This window comes from Quercus robur, chromosome 9 (assembly GCF_932294415.1).
Source record: "Quercus robur chromosome 9, dhQueRobu3.1, whole genome shotgun sequence".
Lineage (NCBI taxonomy): Eukaryota > Viridiplantae > Streptophyta > Magnoliopsida > Fagales > Fagaceae > Quercus > Quercus robur.
This window is the reverse complement of record NC_065542.1, coordinates 49,559,720-49,580,906: the sequence shown is the minus strand read 5'-3', so window position 1 is coordinate 49,580,906 and position 21,187 is coordinate 49,559,720. Positions and strand designations below refer to the sequence as shown.

At 34.0% G+C, this 21,187-nt stretch overlaps 1 protein-coding gene and 1 pseudogene across 1 annotated transcript; both read right to left on the bottom strand.

Annotated features, from left to right (window-relative positions):
• Window positions 1-8,236: 8,236 nt before the first annotated feature.
• On the bottom strand, window positions 8,237-9,920 carry LOC126700390 (uncharacterized). Its single transcript, XM_050398517.1, has 2 exons — window positions 9,655-9,920; window positions 8,237-9,522 (listed from the first exon to the last, which is right to left on the bottom strand). Exon 2 carries the CDS (start codon window positions 9,518-9,520, stop codon window positions 8,531-8,533), a length of 990 nt encoding a protein of 329 aa, XP_050254474.1. The 5' UTR covers window positions 9,521-9,522; window positions 9,655-9,920; the 3' UTR covers window positions 8,237-8,530.
• Window positions 9,921-15,673: 5,753 nt separating this feature from the next.
• LOC126698885 (uncharacterized) lies at window positions 15,674-17,708 on the bottom strand (annotated as a pseudogene).
• Between the last annotated feature and the right edge of the window lie 3,479 nt (window positions 17,709-21,187).

Below are 21,187 nucleotides of genomic sequence, written 5' to 3'. Positions count from 1 at the left end.
AATGAAACTACATAGAGATAAAAATTAAAATAAATAAAAATAAAAATTTTTTAAAAAAAAGTAGGCTAGGGGAGATAATAGATCCAATCTGAAAGTGGCGCAAGAGAATAGAGAGGAGGAACAAAGACTTAGAAAGAATCCTATAAAAAAAAAAAAAAAAGACTTTAGAAAAAAAAAAAAAGGAAAACAAAGAAAGGTACGGCAGACAGGTATAAGGAAAGAGAGAGTAGTAGTGGTAGTCTAGTAGAAGAAGATGTAGGGTAAAAGAGTATTGTAAATACATTTGTAAAGTCATTCGGCCAATATATATATATATGAAAAAGGTTTTAAATAATGAGTAAGGAGAGAGGAAAAAAAACTGCTATTAATTAAGTAAATAATGTGTAAATCAATTAGCATTTAATGCTATTTTTTTAACCATTAGATCGATTAGAAATCTATAGTAAAAAATAGTGTAACTCTCATCAAGTTACACCAGATGTAACTTGAACTCATCTCTCTCTCTCTCTCTCTCTCTCTCTCTCTATATATATATATATATATATATATATATATTGTAATGACCTCACCCCAACTATGTAAATATTATCCACTTTGAGGCCTATCTATACTCCTCACAATTTTGGATTTTTCTTTGCCTATTTAGAGACCATAAATCTTCTAGTCTTTTTTTTTTTTTTGGGGGGGGGGGGGGGGGGAATACTAGTCTCCTTTAGACTTTGGCTTAATCTTGTTGCTTGTTTGGGTTATGTTTGGAGATATTTGGAGAGAAAGCTCGAACAGCACATAAAATTGTGCCAATTTTTATTGTTGATATTTGGGCTTTTAATTTTTTGTTGAAGGGTTATGTTTCGTAGGCTGAAATTATTTTTTGTGATTAATGTTAGGATACAACCAAATGACACAACAATTTTACAACATTCCTAAATTAGTATACCAAAAAATTTAAATTAATTAAATTATTTTTAAAAAATTAATGATTGTGATGGACCCGTAAGTGAGTGGATATGCTAAATTAAGAATTTTGTAAAATTGTTGTGTCATTTTGTTTTATTCCTAGCATTACTCTAATTTTTGTTGAACCCAATTCTTGAGATTCTCTAGTCAAGATGTTCAATATTTTATTTAGGTAGACAAAATATGTATAATTATGTATATAATTTTCTTTTTTTGCAAGTATATTATATATTTTTATTTTTTCTACTTATTTTAAATTGTTCCTACGAACATCCTGGCTTCTATGCAGGGTTTCCCTTGGAATCAAAAGTATTATACCTATGTTTTACTTGTTGCAACATTTTCATATTAAATCATTAACAAATAAAACAAAAAGTTGAGGTCCAGATTAAAATTCAGGTTTCATTTTTACACAAAGAATTCAAGTTGATACCAAGAAAAGGGATTCAAATCCTCTAAACTTTCTAGGGTAATCTACCAAATAGATTTCCTTATATTCTAACCATTCTTTAATGATATAATGATCTAGATTTTGCCATGTCAGCATTCCACTAACAATATTCTTAATTGTTTTGTTTACAACGTTATTTTATTATTTTAAGAATATTATTAGTGGAATGCTGACGTGACAGAATCTAGATCATTAAATCATTAAGGAGTGGTTAGGATTTAAAGAAATTTATTCGTAAAGTACCCTAAGAAATCTAGAGGATCTGAATCTCAAGAAAAGAGTCCAACTAAGCTTGCTTTCATATTTGCTTATGGTTAATTCTCTATGCAAATGTAGCTTAAGACCATATTTAACAAATTTGGAAATATCTTACCAAAATATCTAGAGTCAATTTTCTTGGCCACATGTTCAAAAGCTGACCCTTCGATAATCGTCAAGGAGACAAAAATGGGTATTTCCATAGGCAACAAAGATATTTATAAAAGTCATTTTTCTTGCCCACATGTTCAAAAGTGGACCCTTTGATAATCGTCTAGAGACAAAAATGGGTATTTCCATAGGCAACATATATATTTATTTATTTATTTATTTTATGGGAAATAAATATAGGTAAGTTAACACATGGATTTTCTGGGTTTTAAAATCATTGTGTCATTTTAAGTTCAATGGGTCTTAACTTTTGACTTCACCCCCTCACCACCTTGCTCTTATGAGGTGCTATTTGAGCTATACCTTATATATTGATCATATTCAGCATATTATTCTAATCCCATAGCTCATCATATACTTTACTGAAATAATATTATAACCTTGATACCAACCTAGTACTTCAAGAGCACCAGAAATTTGACAAAAGCATTAAACAATTATGATGGCACTTAACATACTGAGAAATTCAAGTATAGAATATACACCAGAATTCCATTAATATTCCAAATAACAGCACTAAAAGGGGAAAAGATCCAGATTTCTTCACTTCATGTTATTTTACTTCAAAGAATGACATACACACACCCAAAAGAAAGAAAAGAAAAAAAAATGCCCAATTTTTTAGTTTTTCAAACACAAATTGTTCTCCCTCTAATTATGTTTTGCATCACTCACCCTATTTTATCTGGTTTGCAAATCATTCAAATATAATCTCGGACCAATTTGATAGTACCGCACGCAATTTTTTTTTTTTTTTTTGTGACAGTATTGTATATATGTATCCAACTAAATTAACTAATGTGCCCATAAGGTCAGTGTAAAATAGACCATTGGTCGAGTAAGTTGGGAATTGCAAGTTTTGTTAAAAACTGATTGGATCGCGGTATTAGTAAATCTAGATCCAATCAAGAAGTTGTACCTTGCTTTGTTCACTTACTGGTATTTGCAACAAGCAGCACAAGCAAACCAGAAAAAGAAAAAAACGACATAATGAAAGTAACGTTGATGGTGGGCGGAGGACCTGCCCCCCCTGAACTTTCAAATGTTTTTAACTAATAATGACCCGAAATACCATATTTGCCCCCCTACACAAAAGACAAAAAAAAAAAATCCCAATTATGTCAATTCACATTACCTTTCCAACTTTAGTAGAAGTACAATTCTATATATAAAATCAATGGGTCTCACTTAGTAAACTCGATAGGACAAAGCCGCTTGTAGAATTTTTTTATGCTCTATACCAAGCCGCCTGTAGAAGTCTACTATTCAATGAATTCACGTTATTCAATAAAATCGTGGGTCCCACTTGGTAATGATTAAAAATAAATAAATAAATAAAAACTCTAAAAATATATATATAAAGCAAACAAAGCACAGCCTCCCATCAAAAAGAAAAAAATTTCTTTTCAAACCAGTCTCTTTCTTTAGACCTCAGAGTTTTTGTGTAGTTTTTAAAAGCATTCAAGTTGGGTTTTTAAGTCACATATTTAAATATAATGTATGACAATTAAAGTTTACATTTTATGTTAGATTCTGTATGACAATTACATTAACATATAGTTGTTTACTTATTTTGTTATTAATATTGATTAATTTTTTAAAATTAATTTTTTACTTCCAATCTTGTCTTTTAATCTTGCCCCCTAACCTAAATTCTTGTCTCCGCCACTAATGGTGGTAATGGTACTTAACATAAATCGTGGTACTAACATAGTTGCTGCATGTGTGTTCCTCTATCTCAAAGTTAGATTAGAGGTATTTAAATAGACTGGGCATGGGTGACAGTCAAATGTTTAGGCACCAATAATTACAATTTGCATAGTAGTAGAACTAATGCATTGGGTCTTGTTCTTCACAAATATCTCAATAATATTTGTTAGAATCATATTTAACAACATAACTAAGAGTGATGGGGTGCTCGTGTTGTTTCTACCTTGTAGGATGTGGTAATGTAGCACATTCAAAGTGTAGTAAAATTCACAAGTGATACAACGAAATACTTGGAAGCTTTCAAAGTCACAACTAGTGCAGTTTGGTTTATATCTTGTGTTGGAGAAGCTAAGTGCAATGTAACACTGACATAGTTCAACGCAAGAAGATTCTACAAGTATTTTCTAAACTAAGCCCTTAACTTATCAGACAAGATTTAAAGAAGTCTCTATGCACAGCAAGGTTTTAACTTTTAAAGATCACCAAGAGAAACTCAACCAGCCAAGTTATCAACAATTATTGCTCCCAAATAACCATGCTCTTAACATCAACATTTACAAAGTACATAGTGTGCCTTCAAATTAAGATATCAGGCCAATATTTTTACTATGCTGATGTATAAAATTTATGTTAACAAAAGATAGAAGAATTGAACCTCACCATCTATGATAAGGGAATAATTTCACTTTCATATAATTAGGGGTGGCAAAATAAGCCCAAATCCATTTACCCGCCCAAACCCACCCACTCTAATTAAACACAAACCCATCCAATTATTATTTGGGTTAAATGGGTATCAACCCAATTAGACCCAATAATTATTGGGTTTTAACTAAAAACCCATTGAACCCCATTTAACCCAAAAACAATTAACCCAAATTCAACCCATCCCTTCCCATCCAAAATAAAAATAAAAAACTCAGCCCTATCCCTCTTTCAGCCTCTCTTCTCTTCTTCCATTTTCTAGGGTTTCCAAGTTTGAAAAAAAATCCCATTTTCCCAAGAAACAAACAGAGAACAAAGGGACAAAGCAAGGCAAAAAAACCAGTACAACCACTACTACGCGGCGGCTCTAGCTCCACCAGGCCCGCCTCACCACCGCCACAGAGGCGGGTCGGGTCGGGTCGAGCGCGAAGCCCCAGCCAGACCCGTCGCTGACCGCAACAACGTCATTTCGGATTCTGTGCCACGACTTGAAGGCTAGAGGGGTGATCGGGAAGTCTGGGAGCATCATCAAGTCGATTCGGCAGCACACCGACGCGTGGATCAACATGCACGAGCTGATCCCCAGAGACGAGGAGCAGATCACCGAGATCTCTGACACACACCGGCGTGTAGATTATCGTGAGAAGGGTTTTAGTGTAGAATGGGGAGAGGAGTGTAGAGATTTTTTGGTGGGAGGTTGAGTCTGGCAATATACTTTCCATTTCTATTTTTTGGGGAGTGTTTGGTTGCTGAGAAAATTGGAGTTTGAGATTTGATGAAAATAAGAGTTTGGGATTACTGTGAATTTTTTTTTTTTTTTTTTTTTTTTTTTTTGGAGATTTGATGAAATTTTCCGAACTCACTTTTTGAACCAGAGAAGGTCATTAGGCTGGGTGGAGCAGTGAGATTTGAGTTTTTCACTTTAGGGGCATTTTGGTAATTTTGATAATTAGGTAATTGGGTGGGTCGGAGTTTACCCATAATATGATAATAATTAGGTTGGGTTGGGTATGGGTTAGAAGCAAATTAGTTAAATGGGTTTTAATGGATAAATGAGTTTTATATACCCAGTCCAATTATGTCCACCCCAAACCCACCTAAACCCACCTATTTGACACCCTTACATATAATTAAGGGTAACAACAATAATAACAATTAAGTAAAACTAATAACATAAAAGATGTTGATAAATATGTAAATATGTAATATCCTAAAATGCTGTTGAATCTTGGCATAGCATGTTTTGCATTCACTGCAAGCCAATTTGGTGTGGGAGAGGACAGTAATGTTCAGACAATTTTATTGAGAAAAGAAACACACACAGAGAGAGAGAGAGAGAGAGGCCTGAGAAATGAGAATTACTTTTCTTCTTTTTTTGGTTTTATTTTTGGGAAAAATATGAAATTATGAATTACTTTTTGGTTAGTGGTTGTCCAAGTAAAGTAATGAACAGAAAGATTTTCGTGTCCTCTTCTTTATGGTCTGTCTCCGAAGCATGAATGCATGAACAGAGAACAGAAGGAAGATAGCAATTTCTACATTGGCCCCATTTACTTATGTAATCCTCAACCAATTTGTTTCCCTTGGCTTTGGGAAACATCTACATCAATCCTTAAGAGAAAAAAAAAAAAAAAAAAACCAACCTCATGTTTCTGGTCTGTTTCCACTAGTTGCAGATTCCACTAAGGCATATAATTGCATAAAAAAATTAAAAAAAAAAAAAAAAACATTCCCATTTATTAAACTTGTCCACAAAATCTTTCACGCTCATCGGCATCGGCATTTCAATAAAGTGCATTTCCAGATGCATTTCAGGAAATCAAGAGCTTATTCTAAGTATTTCCTTTTTTTTCATCTATTTTCCTTGGTCCGAATTTACCTCAAGAAATTTTTCATGAATTTCTGGTTATTTCCGTATGTTTAATGGCTTATTACTCGATCCAAAAATAGTTTAATAAGTTAGTTTTATGAAAACTAACGAATTATTTACCTACAAATGATAAGATCAATAGCAATCCATTTCATCCTATTTCTAAATCAATTCAATGCATTTCATCTTCTTATCATCAAAATTGTTAAGAACACAAATACCAAATTTATTAGTTTTTCAAACACAAGTCAAAAGATCGATTCAATGCACATTTTTTGTGACAGTATTGTATTTATGTATCCAACTAATATGCCAATAAGGTCAGTGTGAAATAGACCATTGGTTAAGTAAGTTGGGAAATTCTAGCACATAAAAATATATATACTAGAATCTCATTCACACTATTGCAAACGAAGAAATTGCCTCAAAACATTCGTAAAAACACGGTTTAGGGACAGAGTGCGTTTGCTAACACATTACAAATACATCTCACAAAATCAAGTTTGTTCACAAAAATGAAAATCTCTATAAAGAGAAAATGTGCCAGTAATAAAAGGGTCTGAACAATCAAATAGAGGATCAAGTTCAGGCGAGTGATACTAGCTAAGTTGAATATTGCAAGGTCTGTAAAAAGAAATTGATTGGATCGTGGTATTAGATCCAACCAAGAAGCTGTACCTTGCGTATTTCACTTCCTTATTTTTGCTTCAAAACAAGAAACACACACTCACACACACACACAACGAAATGAAAAAAACATAGATTGTAGTACATGCTTTTTATTTTTTTTGGCTAAGAAACATAGATTGTGATACTAACATATGTAGTTGCTGCGTGTGTTTCTCCATCTGAGAGTTAGAGGTATTTATATAGATAGGGTTAAGTGAACCGAAGATTAGGGTTTTGCAAGGGGAGAGGAGTAATGAGTGGTCTTTTTGTCATTTGGGCATGGGCTGGTTTGTATTTGTCCTAGCCCAAATGAGTGGGAGGGCTCTGCTTCGTATGATACTAAAGGCCCACCAGGTTATAACAAGAAAGAGTGAAAGACACAACTTTAGTTGGGTACTTCTTCTTCTTTTTTCTTTTTTTTCTTTTTTTCTTTTTTTTTTTCATTGGTATTCTATTTTTTTTATTTCCAATAAATCAATGAAAATAACAATTATTTCACCCACAAATTTACAACGTTTCTAACCTCAATATTTACCATACATAGTGTGTCTTCAAATTAAGATACCAGGCTAATATATTTACTGTGATGATGTATAAAATCTATGTTGAGAAAAGAAAATAAAAGAACCTCACCATCTATGATAAGAGGAAGGGCACTTGCTAATCTAATGCAAAAAAAAGAGGTGGACAATTTAATATGAGCTCAAGAAAAATGAATACAGTCTAAATTGCATAGAAACAGAAAAGAGAGAGATATAGTCCTACAAGGCTACAAATAACAAGATATAGTTCCACTATTGTTCATCATCCCTGAATCAATGTTCCACATTGAGGGCCAACTTCCCGTTCTAAATATTGTACCATAAAACATTAAAAACTGAATATTCATATTATCTAGATGCTTATTGTTTCTAAGAGATTAGGACAAGGTAGGGTACAACCAGACAACCATGAGTTGGTATAATGTATTTGTGTCCTATTTGAATCATGATGCCAAGGAAGAGCATTGAAAATAACTATTGCATTGTCATTTGACGAATTTCTCACACTGGAAATTACGTGTACTAAGTCTAGTATAAAATAAAAATTAAAACTATATTTGTCTTTTTTATAAACAATATGTGTGCACGTTGAAATTAAATGATACACATTGGTAGAAAAACTCTTCATCGTAGGGACCGTCACATCTGTGACATGCATGGTGGTCTTTATTTTTCTGAATGATAGTAAGGGAGTATGGGTGACAATCAAATGTGTAAGAAACTCCTAATTTAAAATTTGGATATTTCCTAAGAATACATTTCGGAGGAGCAGGATAACTACAATATGCACAGTAGTAGAATCATTGTTTTGGGTCTCTTTCTTCTTCACATATATCACAATAATATTTACCAAAATCATCTTCAGCAATATAACTAAGAATGAAGGGATGCTCATGTTGTTTATACCTTACAGTAAGTGGTAGTGTAGCGCATTTAAAGTCTAGTGCAAATTCACAAGTGATACAACGGAATCCTTAGGACCTTTCAAAGTTACAACTACTGCACTTCTAACTATATCTTGTGATGGAGAGTAAGAATATCCAAGATCAAACTACATTGAACATCGAGATCAAAATTGCATTTCTTACACCTATAGGTGAAGCCATTGCAAAGCTGGCCACAGGCATCACACCAAAACAATATAGACCTACAATGTGCCTTTGGGAAGAGATTAAGTAAGTGCCGATGAAGAAGGTGTCACTTTTTTCGAGGTAATTCAATACAAGATTTAAGAAAAAAGAAACTACACTTGGCGCAATTGTAAAATGGAGGGAGAATGGCTCGTAAACACTCGTCACATTGTTTGTTATTCTCAACCTCATCAATAAGCTTTATGTCATGCTCATGACTGAAGTGTTTGATTTCTTTGGCAATTTCAATTCCGTCCTCACCTACAATGATTTTTTTGACTATGTAAGTTGCTGAGTCATTAGATTCATCGAGCTCTGAATCTTCATTTTTCGACTCACTAGACTCTCCATCGTTAAGTTTCATCAAATTTATGTCCTCCCTATTTTCCTCTTCCATAGCACAATCAAGATGGGCAAAAAAATCACAACTCAAGCAATAGTAAAACCCATAGTCTGTGTCTATTTTTTGAACACAAAGTTGACAAAATTGGGAAATAGATTGATGGATTTCAAGAGAAGAATAAGTGAGGTGGAGGAGGCGGTCGTGACGTATAGCTTTCACACTACATGGGTAAGAAGTGCAACTTTTATGAATACAAAAATTGCAGAGGACACAAAGATAGGGCACATTAGCTTCTTTGCCACAAAGATCACAAGTGAACTTCATCGACCTCCAAATGCGATTTAATGGGTGCTCATGGACTTCAGATTCTATGGTGAGCAGTAAAGAAGCACATTTGTTGTGAAGGTTAAAGTTGTAATGAGAACAACCATAAGTGTATTGCCCACGATATTGTTTGCAAACTTCCCATTTATATTTTTTATCCTTAAAAAAATTCATTTTGTTAAAGAGCATAAGAGGGTGTTTTGGGTGCAAGGGGTATTGCAACTCATGGGGTAGTTCGGCACATGATTTATGATGGTAGTATCCTTCGCATTTTATACAACTATAGCTAGGACCCAATATTGGTTCATTGCACGCCCAACAACGTGGTCCTCTCTTGTATTCATTGAAGACCAACGGATGCTCATCATGGCAAAAATGTTGAATTTCCATCTCTATCACATGAACATATAAGAATAACACCCAATTGTTTAGAAAAAGAGAAATTTATAGAACACTAGGTGGTACCCTAAATCCAAATTCAAATATAGATCAAAGAGGTTTAACAATTGGACATGGACACATACCCTTTATAGATTACGGCAGCACACGTCAAACTCTGCTCACAAAAGTCTTCAATAGTCTCCGCTGCTAGCCGATTTGGTAAAATCCATATCCAACCAAGAAGCTTGCCTTTTTCACTTCCTTATTTTTGTTTCAAAATAAGAAACACGCGATCAACAAAAAGAAAAACTCTCCTTCGAGAGAGTGAGAAGAAATTCTTTATTTTTTTTTCACATCCCATTTTTGTTACTTTCTAATGCTAATGCATCTTGCGAGAAGGTATTATGTGTTAAAGAAATGCCCAGAAGACAAAACCAAGACGCAAGACCGGTATCATATAGCTCCTTGATTTGGAATTTCATTAGATACATGACCACATAGTCAATCTTGCCCTCTGAGAGTTGTTGAGTCTATCGGCCAATAAGCTCTTCAAAAAGGCAGTGACGCCACGCATTAAAAAATAATAATAATAAATAAATAAATATATATTTTTTTTTTTTATAAAAAAGTTGACTAGGTGTAAACTTTAAGAATTGGGGAATTTACCATATAATGAAGACTTCTGTAGAAAGAGAATGGAAATGTCTAACCATTTGCTTTGTTGGTATCAAAAAATAAAAGGACAAAAAGCCCAGTTGTTTCTTTCTTTCTTTCTGTTTTTTGGGGTTGAGAAGCCCAGTAATTTCTGCTGACTCAGTTTAGCAAGTCTGTTAATTTTTTATTTTATTTTTATTTTTTTATTTTATAAAAGGTGAGAGTCTTAATGGAATGATAATCAAGTGACATAATCCACTATAATAACTGTATAATTTCTCCAATAGTGGGAAGAGTATATTCCATAACACATTATACTAATCCCATAGATCATCATGTTTTATGCTGAAAAAATATCATAACCTTGCTACCATACTTCAAAAGCACCAGAATTTTGACAAAAGCATTAAACAATCGTGATGGCACTATGTCTACTGATGATATATTGGATAGTATTATGTACCCAACCCTGGTCCCAACACGGTTAGTGAATAATAGTCCATTGGTCGATAGGCTGGGAAATTCAAGTATAGAATATATACCAGAATTTCATTAATATCACAAACAAGGGAATTGCCCCAGAACATTGTTAAAAAGACAGTTCTGGTACAAAGTGCATTTGCTAATGATACAAATCATTACCCAAATGATATTTATGTGGTCACACAAACTAAAGGTATAAAACAACTGCACCAAAAGGAGAACTGTTAAAAGTCTAAAACATATATTTTCTCAAAAATTTTAAACATATCCTTAACAGTAAGAGTAGTGCCCCCAAGTGATTGGAAAAAAAATTAAAAAGGTAAAAAGAAGTAACAATATAAGAAGGTCCTGAAAAACCAGAATGATGGTCAAGTTAAGGTGAGTGATACTGGCAAGATGAATATCGCAAGTTCGTATTGAATCAACTGGATTGTAAAAACAATCAAGATCCAGTCAAGAGGCTGTCCTTGATTTCTTCACTCCATGTCATTTTACTTCAAAGAATGACATACACACACACCAAAAATATAGAAAAGGAAAATGGAGATGAAACGGAAATGAAAGTAAGAGGATTTGGGGAAGAGGCTGAAACATTCAGAAAGCAAAATCCAGAGCTTGAGGTTTTTATAGGGTACCAAAGACTTGTGTGATATTACCTATTTTATACCAAAGCTTCATACGGTCCATGTCTTTTTTATCCAAATCATTCCATTGGAGCTACCCCTAATAGTTAAGCTACAAAATTATTTGAACAGTATTACCACAAAATTAAGGAATAAGCAAATATACCCATGCAGGTCAAATAACAAGACAACCTAACTTCCAAATTGAAGGTTTTTATTCTTCATTTGCTAAATCTTTCAACAACCAAGAAGTCGCAATAAAATCAAAACTTTCATCCCTAACGGGCTTCAAGAGTTTTCTCAAGCAATAAATCAAACAAACTGAATACAGATATATACAAAAGAGAGAGAGAGAGAGAGAGAGAGAGAGAGAGAGAGAGAGAGAGAGAGAGAGAGAGTCAACATCTGACTATGGCTCTAACCTTGCCCAAGGTGGGATGGTTGTGTGAAAAGATGCTTAGAAAAAATAGTTAGAGAGTGCAAATGTTAGAGATTTCAACAACCTAGTGTGAAAAATGGGTAAAATTTGGCCCACTATAAATCTGGGAAGAAGAAAACAACCACTCAGTTGATCATTGTATCATCATTGAGGTGTCTTATAGGACAAGATAAATACTCCATCCCTATTCTGCTTCCAACATGTACCGGGTCTTGTCAAGTGCATTGATGCCTCTTTGTGCTTGGTGGATTCATGAGAATTGCCACCAGCATAGAACAAAGCAGCAACTCTTAAGCTCAACATTAAGCTTTAAAGCATCAAACTACTCTCCTCTTCAATTTCTTCACATACTCTTTTTACTGGGCCTTCCAAAGATGATAACAAAGTAACAAACAACAATTATGACTGTATTATTACATCCTCAGCAACTACTTAAATACACACCTGAACAACAATTTAATTCACCACCAAAAACGTTATCTGTATTACTGTTTTGGCATTACAACCACAAAGAAAAGCTTTTAGAATTTTATTCTTTAGTATATATCTTAAAAAAGAGTGCATCATAGGATTAAAGAAGTTTTAAACTTTTAATTGCACATGTTCTAATACTACTATCCTATAATCTAACACACAACTGGAGCAAAAAAATCTCTGAAACATTTGAATGGGATTTCTTCTTTAAATTTCCCTGTTCAATGAATGAATTCATACGGTTCTGACATTGGCAGCCATACTAACAACCCACTGAAGTGAAAGGAATTTCCTAGTGCTAACTATAAATTAGGTTTTCAAATCAAGCAGTTGCCATCTATATATAAAGCTGAAGTGAATGTAGGGCTCTCTCTACTCAGATCCCAAAACATTTTTTCCACATGACTCAGACCCAAACCTTACAATCCCCAAGCAATGACATAGAACATAATAATCCCACAATTCTTTAGTTGATTGGTAACTTATACACACGCACACGCACCCCCTGAATCTTGAACCCCTAACCCTACCTTCCATCATAGGATTAAAGAAGTTCCAAACTTTCAATTGCATGTATTTTATATATATCATTGTTGATATAAGGCTTCAAAACTCCCCTTTTTCATTCATCTGTTGTGCTTCATAGTAACAGTCACTATGACCACATTATCACCACCTCATGCCACTATTGCTCCACAAACATACCATGAACATGTATCTAAGCTACTTTCCAAGTGATTGAATAATCTCTTTTTCCATGTTGAATAATTTACTTTGCAAACTAGTCTTTCAACCAAATTGGGGGAGGGGGAAAGAACTCAATGGGATCCCCTTGAAATCAAATAAAATGCAAACCAATAAAAAACATATCACAAGGACAGGGGGAAAGAATTTAATGGGATCCCCCTCAAATCAAACAAAATGCAAACAAATAAAAAAAAAAAAAAAAAAAAAAACAAAACAAAAACATATTATGGGTCTTGGACATCAATTTAGCATGATATAACACAAAAAATCATTAACTAGATGTTGCATATATTCCCAAACGTTTCCAACACAAGTATATTTCAACTTTCTTTATATGCTTCAAGTTTTCATTTCACACACAAGCAAGACTACAAAATAGACTTACGCTATGATATCAATCTTAAAAACAACCCAATAATCTGGTAAGAGGAAAAAAAAATCATCTAATTAAATATTAGAAACTCAGATCTCACTCTCAAGCAATGTGACATAGTACCTATTATGGGGAAAAGGCAATCATCAAATCACATGTCCCTTCTGTTGTGATTTGAAAATTGATTCTCCATTAGTAAACAAAACCCAATACTTTAATACTGCTACCCCATAATCCAAAACATAACTGGGGTAAAAAATTTCAGAAAGGTTGGGATTTTTTCTTTAATTTTCCTGCTCAAGATATGAATTTATACAGTTCCGACTTCTGACATTGGCAGCCATAGTCGTAACCATTGAAGTCAAATGAGTTTCCTAGTGCTAACTATAAGTTAGGTTTTCAGATCAAGCAAGTACCATCTATATATAAAGCTGAACTGAATGCAGGCCTCTCTCTACTCAGGTCCCAATATATTTTTTCAACATATTTTTTTTTTATAAGTAATAAAGATATATATTGAAGAAACTACCTTATGCAGAAAAACATAAGGCAAATAGAAAGGTACAATTGGAAAGATAGAGAAAAAAGAAAAAAGAGAGAAAGGAGAGGAGACTAATTATACAGGAGAGAACTAAGGAACAAAGGGAGGGAATCACTAGAGGTGAGTCCCCAGGCCCTAGACCAGTCAAACAAAGAGCCACTGAAAGAGGCCAATAACTGGTCATCCGAACTTTCCATATCCCTCCAAAGACACCACATCAAGCATAATGGAGCTAAGTTCCAAATGCTAGACACATGCTTTCCAGGCTAGTTCCACCAACCAAATAGAGTATCCGCAACCGATCTTGGCAAGACCCAAAAGATCCCAAAAGATCTAAACACCAAACTCCACAGTCTGCAAGCAATGATATAGAACTAATTCTTACAATCTGCAAGCAATGATATAGAACACAACAATCCCACAATTCTTTAATTTATTGATAACTTACACCCCCCCCCCCCCCTCCGAATCTCACGATCTTGCCTTCCATCCCATTGTTATGTTTGAAAGAAGCCCCATTGGCTACATCATCCTAAACCACCATGTCTAAGTACCATTTCCTCAAAATGTTATTTTGTGTCAATGAATTGATGTCAGCTTACTCTTAAAAATTGTAAAAAACCAGAATGTGAGATACTCTGCCAGAATCAGTGATATCTATACCTGTCTTGTTATACACCAAGGTTGCCAAAAAACTATCAATTAAATCACTATTACCCCTGACCGAGTGAAAGAAACAGCTTTCATTTTCTTTTTCTGCCCCAAAAGTACCCCAACAGCTATAACATAACCTTGAGTGTATACTATAGTTATAACACTTGCAAACCTCTGTTATTGAACAAAAAATTCTCTAAGTATGATCAACAGGGACATAAATAGTGAATGTTATAGAACAAAAACATCAAAATTACAAGTAACAAAGGCCTGGAATTTTGAAAGTGCTATGCAACAATGGCATTGTTCAAAAACAGGAGGTTCGTCTAACATTTTCTAAACTAAGACCTTAATCTATCAAATAAGAGTTGAAGTAGTTTCTACGCCTAGCAAGGCTTTAAAGATTACCCAGAAATACATTCAATTAGACAATACAAATCAACCAGCCAAGTTATTAAAAATTATTACTCCCTAGTCAACATGTTCTTAACATCAACATTTACAAAGTATGTAGTGTGCTGTTGAATTAAGAAAAGAACCTTACCATATATGATAAGGGCACTTTTTAATCATGCATAATCGTGCTTTCATAGAAATACTAGTAACAACAATAATAACAATAACTAAAACTAATGACATAATAGATGTTGATAAACATGAAAATATGTAATAAACTGAAATGTTGTTGAATTTTTGCATTCATGTTTTGCATCTAATTGCACATTTATCTCCTCAAAATAATGGCCACCCACCTAATATAGGAGAAGAAAAGATGGACAATTTAATATGAGATCAAGCAAATGAATGGAGTCTGAATTTTATAGAAACAGAAAAGAGAGGAAAAAGGCACAATCGATAATAAATACCTGAAGTTTGCCAATTAGTTCCATTATTGTTCATCATCACTGAACTCAATGTTCCGCATTAAGCGCCAACTTTCCATTCTAAATATTGTACCCTAAAACATTAAAATTTTGAAAAATCCTATAATCTACACACTTCTTATTTCTAAGAAATGAGGACATGGGAAGGTACAGCAAGACACAAACAACCATGAGGTGGTTCAATGTATTTATGTCCTATCTGAATCATGATGCCATGAAAGAGCATTAAAAATAACTACTGCATTCTCTTTTGACGAATTTCTCAGAACAAAAATTATGTGGACCAAGTGTAGTACAAAATGAAAATGAAAATTTCATTTGTCATTTCTATAAAGATTGTTCGTGCATGCTAAAATTACACATGGCACATTGGTGGAAAAACTCTTTGCAGGGAGAGCCACATTCGTTACATTCAGGGTGGTCTTTAGTTTTCTCAATGAAAGTGAGTGGTTGTGGGTGACAGTCAAAAGTATAAGCACCTCCAAACTTAATATTTGGGTAGTTCCCGAGAATACATTCAGGATGAGCAGGATAGCTACAATTTGCACAATAATAAAACCAATGCTTTGGGTCTCGTTCTTCTTCACAAATATCACAATAATAGTCACCGGAGTTATCTTCGACAGCATAACTAAGAGAAAAGGGATGCTCATGTTGTTTGTACCTTGTAGTAAGTGGTAGTGTAGCACATTTAAAGTCCAATACAAATTTACAAGTGATACAACGGAATACTTGAGAATGTCCAAAGAAATCTTGGGAACTTTTAGAGTCACAACTACCGCAATCCTGACTATAACTTGTGGTGGAGAGGCAAAGAAGATGCTCGTGACCTTTGTTGGGAAGGATTTCCAAGATCAAATTACATTGAACATCAAGATCAAATTCGCATGTCTCACAATGGTAGGTGAAGCCATTGCAAGATTGGTCACAAGCATCACACTTAAATGACTTACTCCAATAAGGTGCCTTTGGGAGGAGGGTGAGTGGGTGTTGATGAAGTGGGTGTCGCATTTTTCTAGGTAATTCAATACAAGATTTATGAAGAAAGAAATTGCATTTGGCACATCTGTAAAACGGAGGGAAAATGGCTCGTACACACCCATCGCATTTTTTGTTATTCTCAAACTCGTCGGAAAGCTTTAAATCATGCTCATGACTAAAGTGTTCGATTTCTGTGGGAATTTCAATTCCATCCTCACCTACATTGATTTTTTTGACCATGTAAGTTGCTAAGTCAACAGATTCATCCAGCTCTAAATCTTCAATTTTTAGCTCACTGGACTCCCCATCTGTAAGTTTAAGCAAATTTATGTCCTCCCTATTTCTCTCGTCCATAGCACAATTAAGGTGGGCAACATAATCGCAACTCGAACAATAGTAGAACCCGTAGTCTATGTCCACTTTTTTAACACAGTTGACAAAATGGGGAATTAGATTGAGGTACATCACGAGAAGAATAGGTGAGATGGAGGGGGTGGTTGTGACGTATAGCTTTGACTCTGCATAGATAAGAAGAAGCACAACTATAATGAACACAGAAATTGCATTGGGCACAAAGAAAGGGCACATTGCCTTCTTTGCCACAAAGGTCGCAAGTAAACTTTATCGACTTCCACATACGTGTTAATGGGTGGTCATGGACTTCAGATTCTAAGGTGAGTGGTAAGGAAGCACACTCTTTGTGAATGTTAAAGTTACAATGGAAACATCCATAAGCGTATCCCCGACGAAATTCTTTGCAAACTTCGCATTTGCTATATTCTTTGTCTTTACGAAATTTCCGTTCGTCAAAGAGAATAAGAGGATGTTTTGGGTGCAAGGGATGTTGCAACTCACGGGGTAGTTCCGCACATGATTTATGATGGTAGTACCAATTGCATTTTATACAACTGTAGCTAGGACCCAACACAGGCTCCCTGCACGCCATACAACTACGTCCTCCTCTCTCGTCTTCATTGAAGACCAATGGATGCTGATCGTGGCGAAAATGTTGAATTTCCATCTATATCACATCAACATATAACAAGATTTAACAACACCCAATTTGTTTAGAAAAAAGAACAGGAATTTATTTATAGAACGCCAGATGGTACCCAAAATCCAAATCCAAATCAAAATATAGATCAAAATAATTGGAGATTGGACACATACCCTTTATAGATTATGGGAGGCTGGCAGCACAAGTCAAACTCTGCTCACAAAACGAAAAAGTCTTCAATGATCTCCGCCGCTAGCTGATTTGGTAAAATCAACACCCAAAGTTTGAAGATGCTGTAAGTAACTTGCTTTTCTAGATCGTGGAACTGCTGCTTTTGTGTGTGTTCGTGTTCCTCCTTTTTTTTATTTCCATGACATAGAGAGGTATTTATATAGAGGTCGAGAGGATAGGGAGGCATGGATTTGATTGGATTGGATTGGATTGGATTGGGAGGGTATGGAAAATTATTTGGTTTAAGCTAAACATAATTATTAGGGCGGGAAATATTGTTAGACACCGCCCTAAATTTCAATATGAGAGGTCATAGTTTCATTCTACAACTAATAATTAGTCGGAGAGTTGAGGATTTAGAAGTGATGTTTTTGTCATTTCGGCATGGCCTGGTTTTGTCTTAGCCCTAGGCCCACGAAAGACTTGATTTTATTGGGCTTTTCTTATGTATAATTTTTTTAAATTTTTTTTTTTTTTATATACGTATAGTTGTATTTTTATTCATTTTATTATTTTTTATATAAAATGAACCAATTGGAAATAATTATACCAAATGAGCAAGCATTTTTTTATTACTAGGATTCAATTGAATTAAAGTCAATTTTTTTTCACAATTTGTGATGGTGGTAAATCATAATTGGTGTTTAATAAGTCTTTCATGCTAGGTGTATGTTGAGCCAAAAAATTTTAATTTTTAACTTTTAGGTTTTTGCTTTTTATCTCACCTTTTCTTTCTGAAACAAAATAGCAAAACTAGTTTTTTGAAAATAAAGCTATTTTTTAGCTTTTTGTCGCACATTTAACATAAAAAGTTACCAAGACTACATCTTTTAATAAATACTATGCAAATAAGTAATAAAAAAAATTTAAAAAAAAAAAAAAACCACTAATCCAGACTCACGTAGTTTATTGGCTTTTAGTCATTTTCTTCTTCACTTTAAGCAAATAAAGTACAAAATCCAAACCAACATTGGCCTCTCCTTTCCGGAAGAAGAATCTATATATTTTTGTTTTGTTAAATCCTAGGAGACGAAACTTATATATACGTTCATTAAACAATTTGCCAAGATAATAAGTTGTAATTAATGGTCCAGAACATTGGTGACAGTAAGAGTCGTAAGAGGATTAGAGTTTTTTTTTTTATATATATTTATTCCTTTTAATTTATTGTTATTATCATTGGATTGGTAACAACCAGTTTCAATTCATTTCATGAAAGTTTTTAGGGAGTTGGAATTTTAAAAGAGAAATGTATGGCCTACATATAAATATTGAAAAAAGTATGGTGTTAATGGGAAAACTAAGATATTTATTCTCAAATATAACGATATCTTAGAATGCCTTTGATCCTCCGAAGAATAACCATGCACAAGTGTAAACCCTTTCTTCAAGAGATTTTAGGAAGAATTCAGTCTTGGGGTGCAAAACATTAATCTATTGCTTCAACTTTGCAAGGTCCAGCCAATTTTTTGATTCATGATATGTAGGCATGTGTTTTCTGAAGTTCGATATCTACTCTTTGGCATGATGACTTTTACCCTGCAAGCATAGATTTGATTTCCTATGTGCTGTTCTCGTTTTTGTGTTTGAACCTTAACACTATGAATTCGCTCAAACATTCCATTTGTAAACAGAAAGTGCACAAAACGACTCATGGTTTTATAGCCAGAACTTAAAATACCATCATACCATCACTCAAGCTTGAAGACACCGAGTTTTCCTCAAAAATATATAACTTTGATTCCACAACAACTTGCAGAGAGTTAAAAGAGTACCTAATTTGCATTGATATCACTTACTTTGTTACCTTAAATCTAGTCCAAAACGTTGCTTTGTAAAATGATTGATTTAACAAGAGATTGCCCAACAAGGTTGAGAAAATTAAATTGGCAAATAACTGTTAAGGCAAACTTGGTGTTTTGCACGTTTGCTCGCATTGCATGTCTTTTTGGGACACTAATTATGAAACTAAGTCTAGGAGATAAACTTTTCCATGGGTAACAGATTAATCTCCCACACATATAAATATGTACATATGCACGTGTCTGAACTCCTGATCTCATCCTTCTCAACCTCGGTCTTTATAAAGGAAGGAGGTCACTCATTTGAGCTAAAGTTCATTTGGTCAGATCTATCATATTTATTTATACTAATTCCATAGCTCATCATATCTTGTTCTGAAAATAATATTATAACCATAATACCAAACAATTACAATGCTTTAATAGACCATTGGTCGATAAGCTGGGAAATTAAAGTATAGAATCTATAACAGAATTTCATTAACATCACAAACAAGGAAATTCCCTCGGAACATTTTCAGAAAGACAGTTCCAAATGGACTATATGCGTTTGCTAATCATACAACAACATTACTCAAATCATATTATGTGGTTTATGCACAAACTAAAGGAATAAAATAACAGCACCAAATGGACAACTATCATCAATTCCAAACAATACTAAAACAAATATTTATCCAAAATTTTAAAGAAATCCTTAAATATAAGAATAATGCCCCCAAGTGATTGGGGAAAGATTTGAAAAGAAAGAAAAGAAATACTAACATAAGATGTGCCAGCACAAGCAGTAAAAGGACCTAAAATCAGAATGATGATCAAGTTAAGACAAGTAATAGTAGTGAGTTGAATAACACGAGTTTAAATTGACTGGATCTTACTAACAACCAAGATCTACTCAAGAGGACACACACCAAAAAGATAGAAAAGAAAGACGGAGATGAAACAAAAATCAAAGTAACTTAGTTTGGGGAAAAAACTGAAACATTCAGAGAAGCGAAAGACATTAGTGGAGGGCAAGACAGGCTTGCTGGTTGTGTTTCTTGATGTATTCATACAGGGTACCAAAGATTTGCGTAGAGGTCTTTTAACCAAATCCAGAGCTTAGGTTTAAATGAAAGGCAAATCCAAATGCTCCCTATTTTAAACCAAAGCTTTATAAGGTCCATGTCTAGCCAAATCATCCCATTAGAACTACCCCCAATAGATGAGCTAAAAAATTATTTGGATAGTCTTCCCACAGAATTATGGAAAAAGCAAATATATTTGGGCAGGTTACATGACAAGACAATCAACTGCCAAATTAAAATTTTTCATTTTTGAATGAAGCATTATCACCAATAAAACAAACAAAAAAAAAAAAAAAATTCATAAATTTTATCTCCAACAGACTTCAAGAGTTTCTCCAGCAGTAAATCAAACAAACTGAGTTCAGAAATAAATTTTTCATTTTTTTGAAAGTCAATATCTGACTGTGGGCTCTAATTTTGCTCAAGATGAGATTTTTGTGTGAAAATATGTTTAGAGAAATAGTTAATGTGAGCACGTAATTTTTAAGGATTTGAACAACCTAGTGTGTGAATAGGGGTAAAATTTGGCCAGCTGTAAAATCTAGGCAGAAGAAAACAACAACCCAATTGATCATCATATCATCCCTGAGGTGACTCATAGGAACAGATAAATAACTCTCTCCCTCTTTCACTTCAAAGTTCCAACATGTCCCAAGTCTTGTCAAGTGCATTGATGTCTCTTTGTGCTTGGTGGATTCATTGCTACCAACATAGAGCAAAGCACCA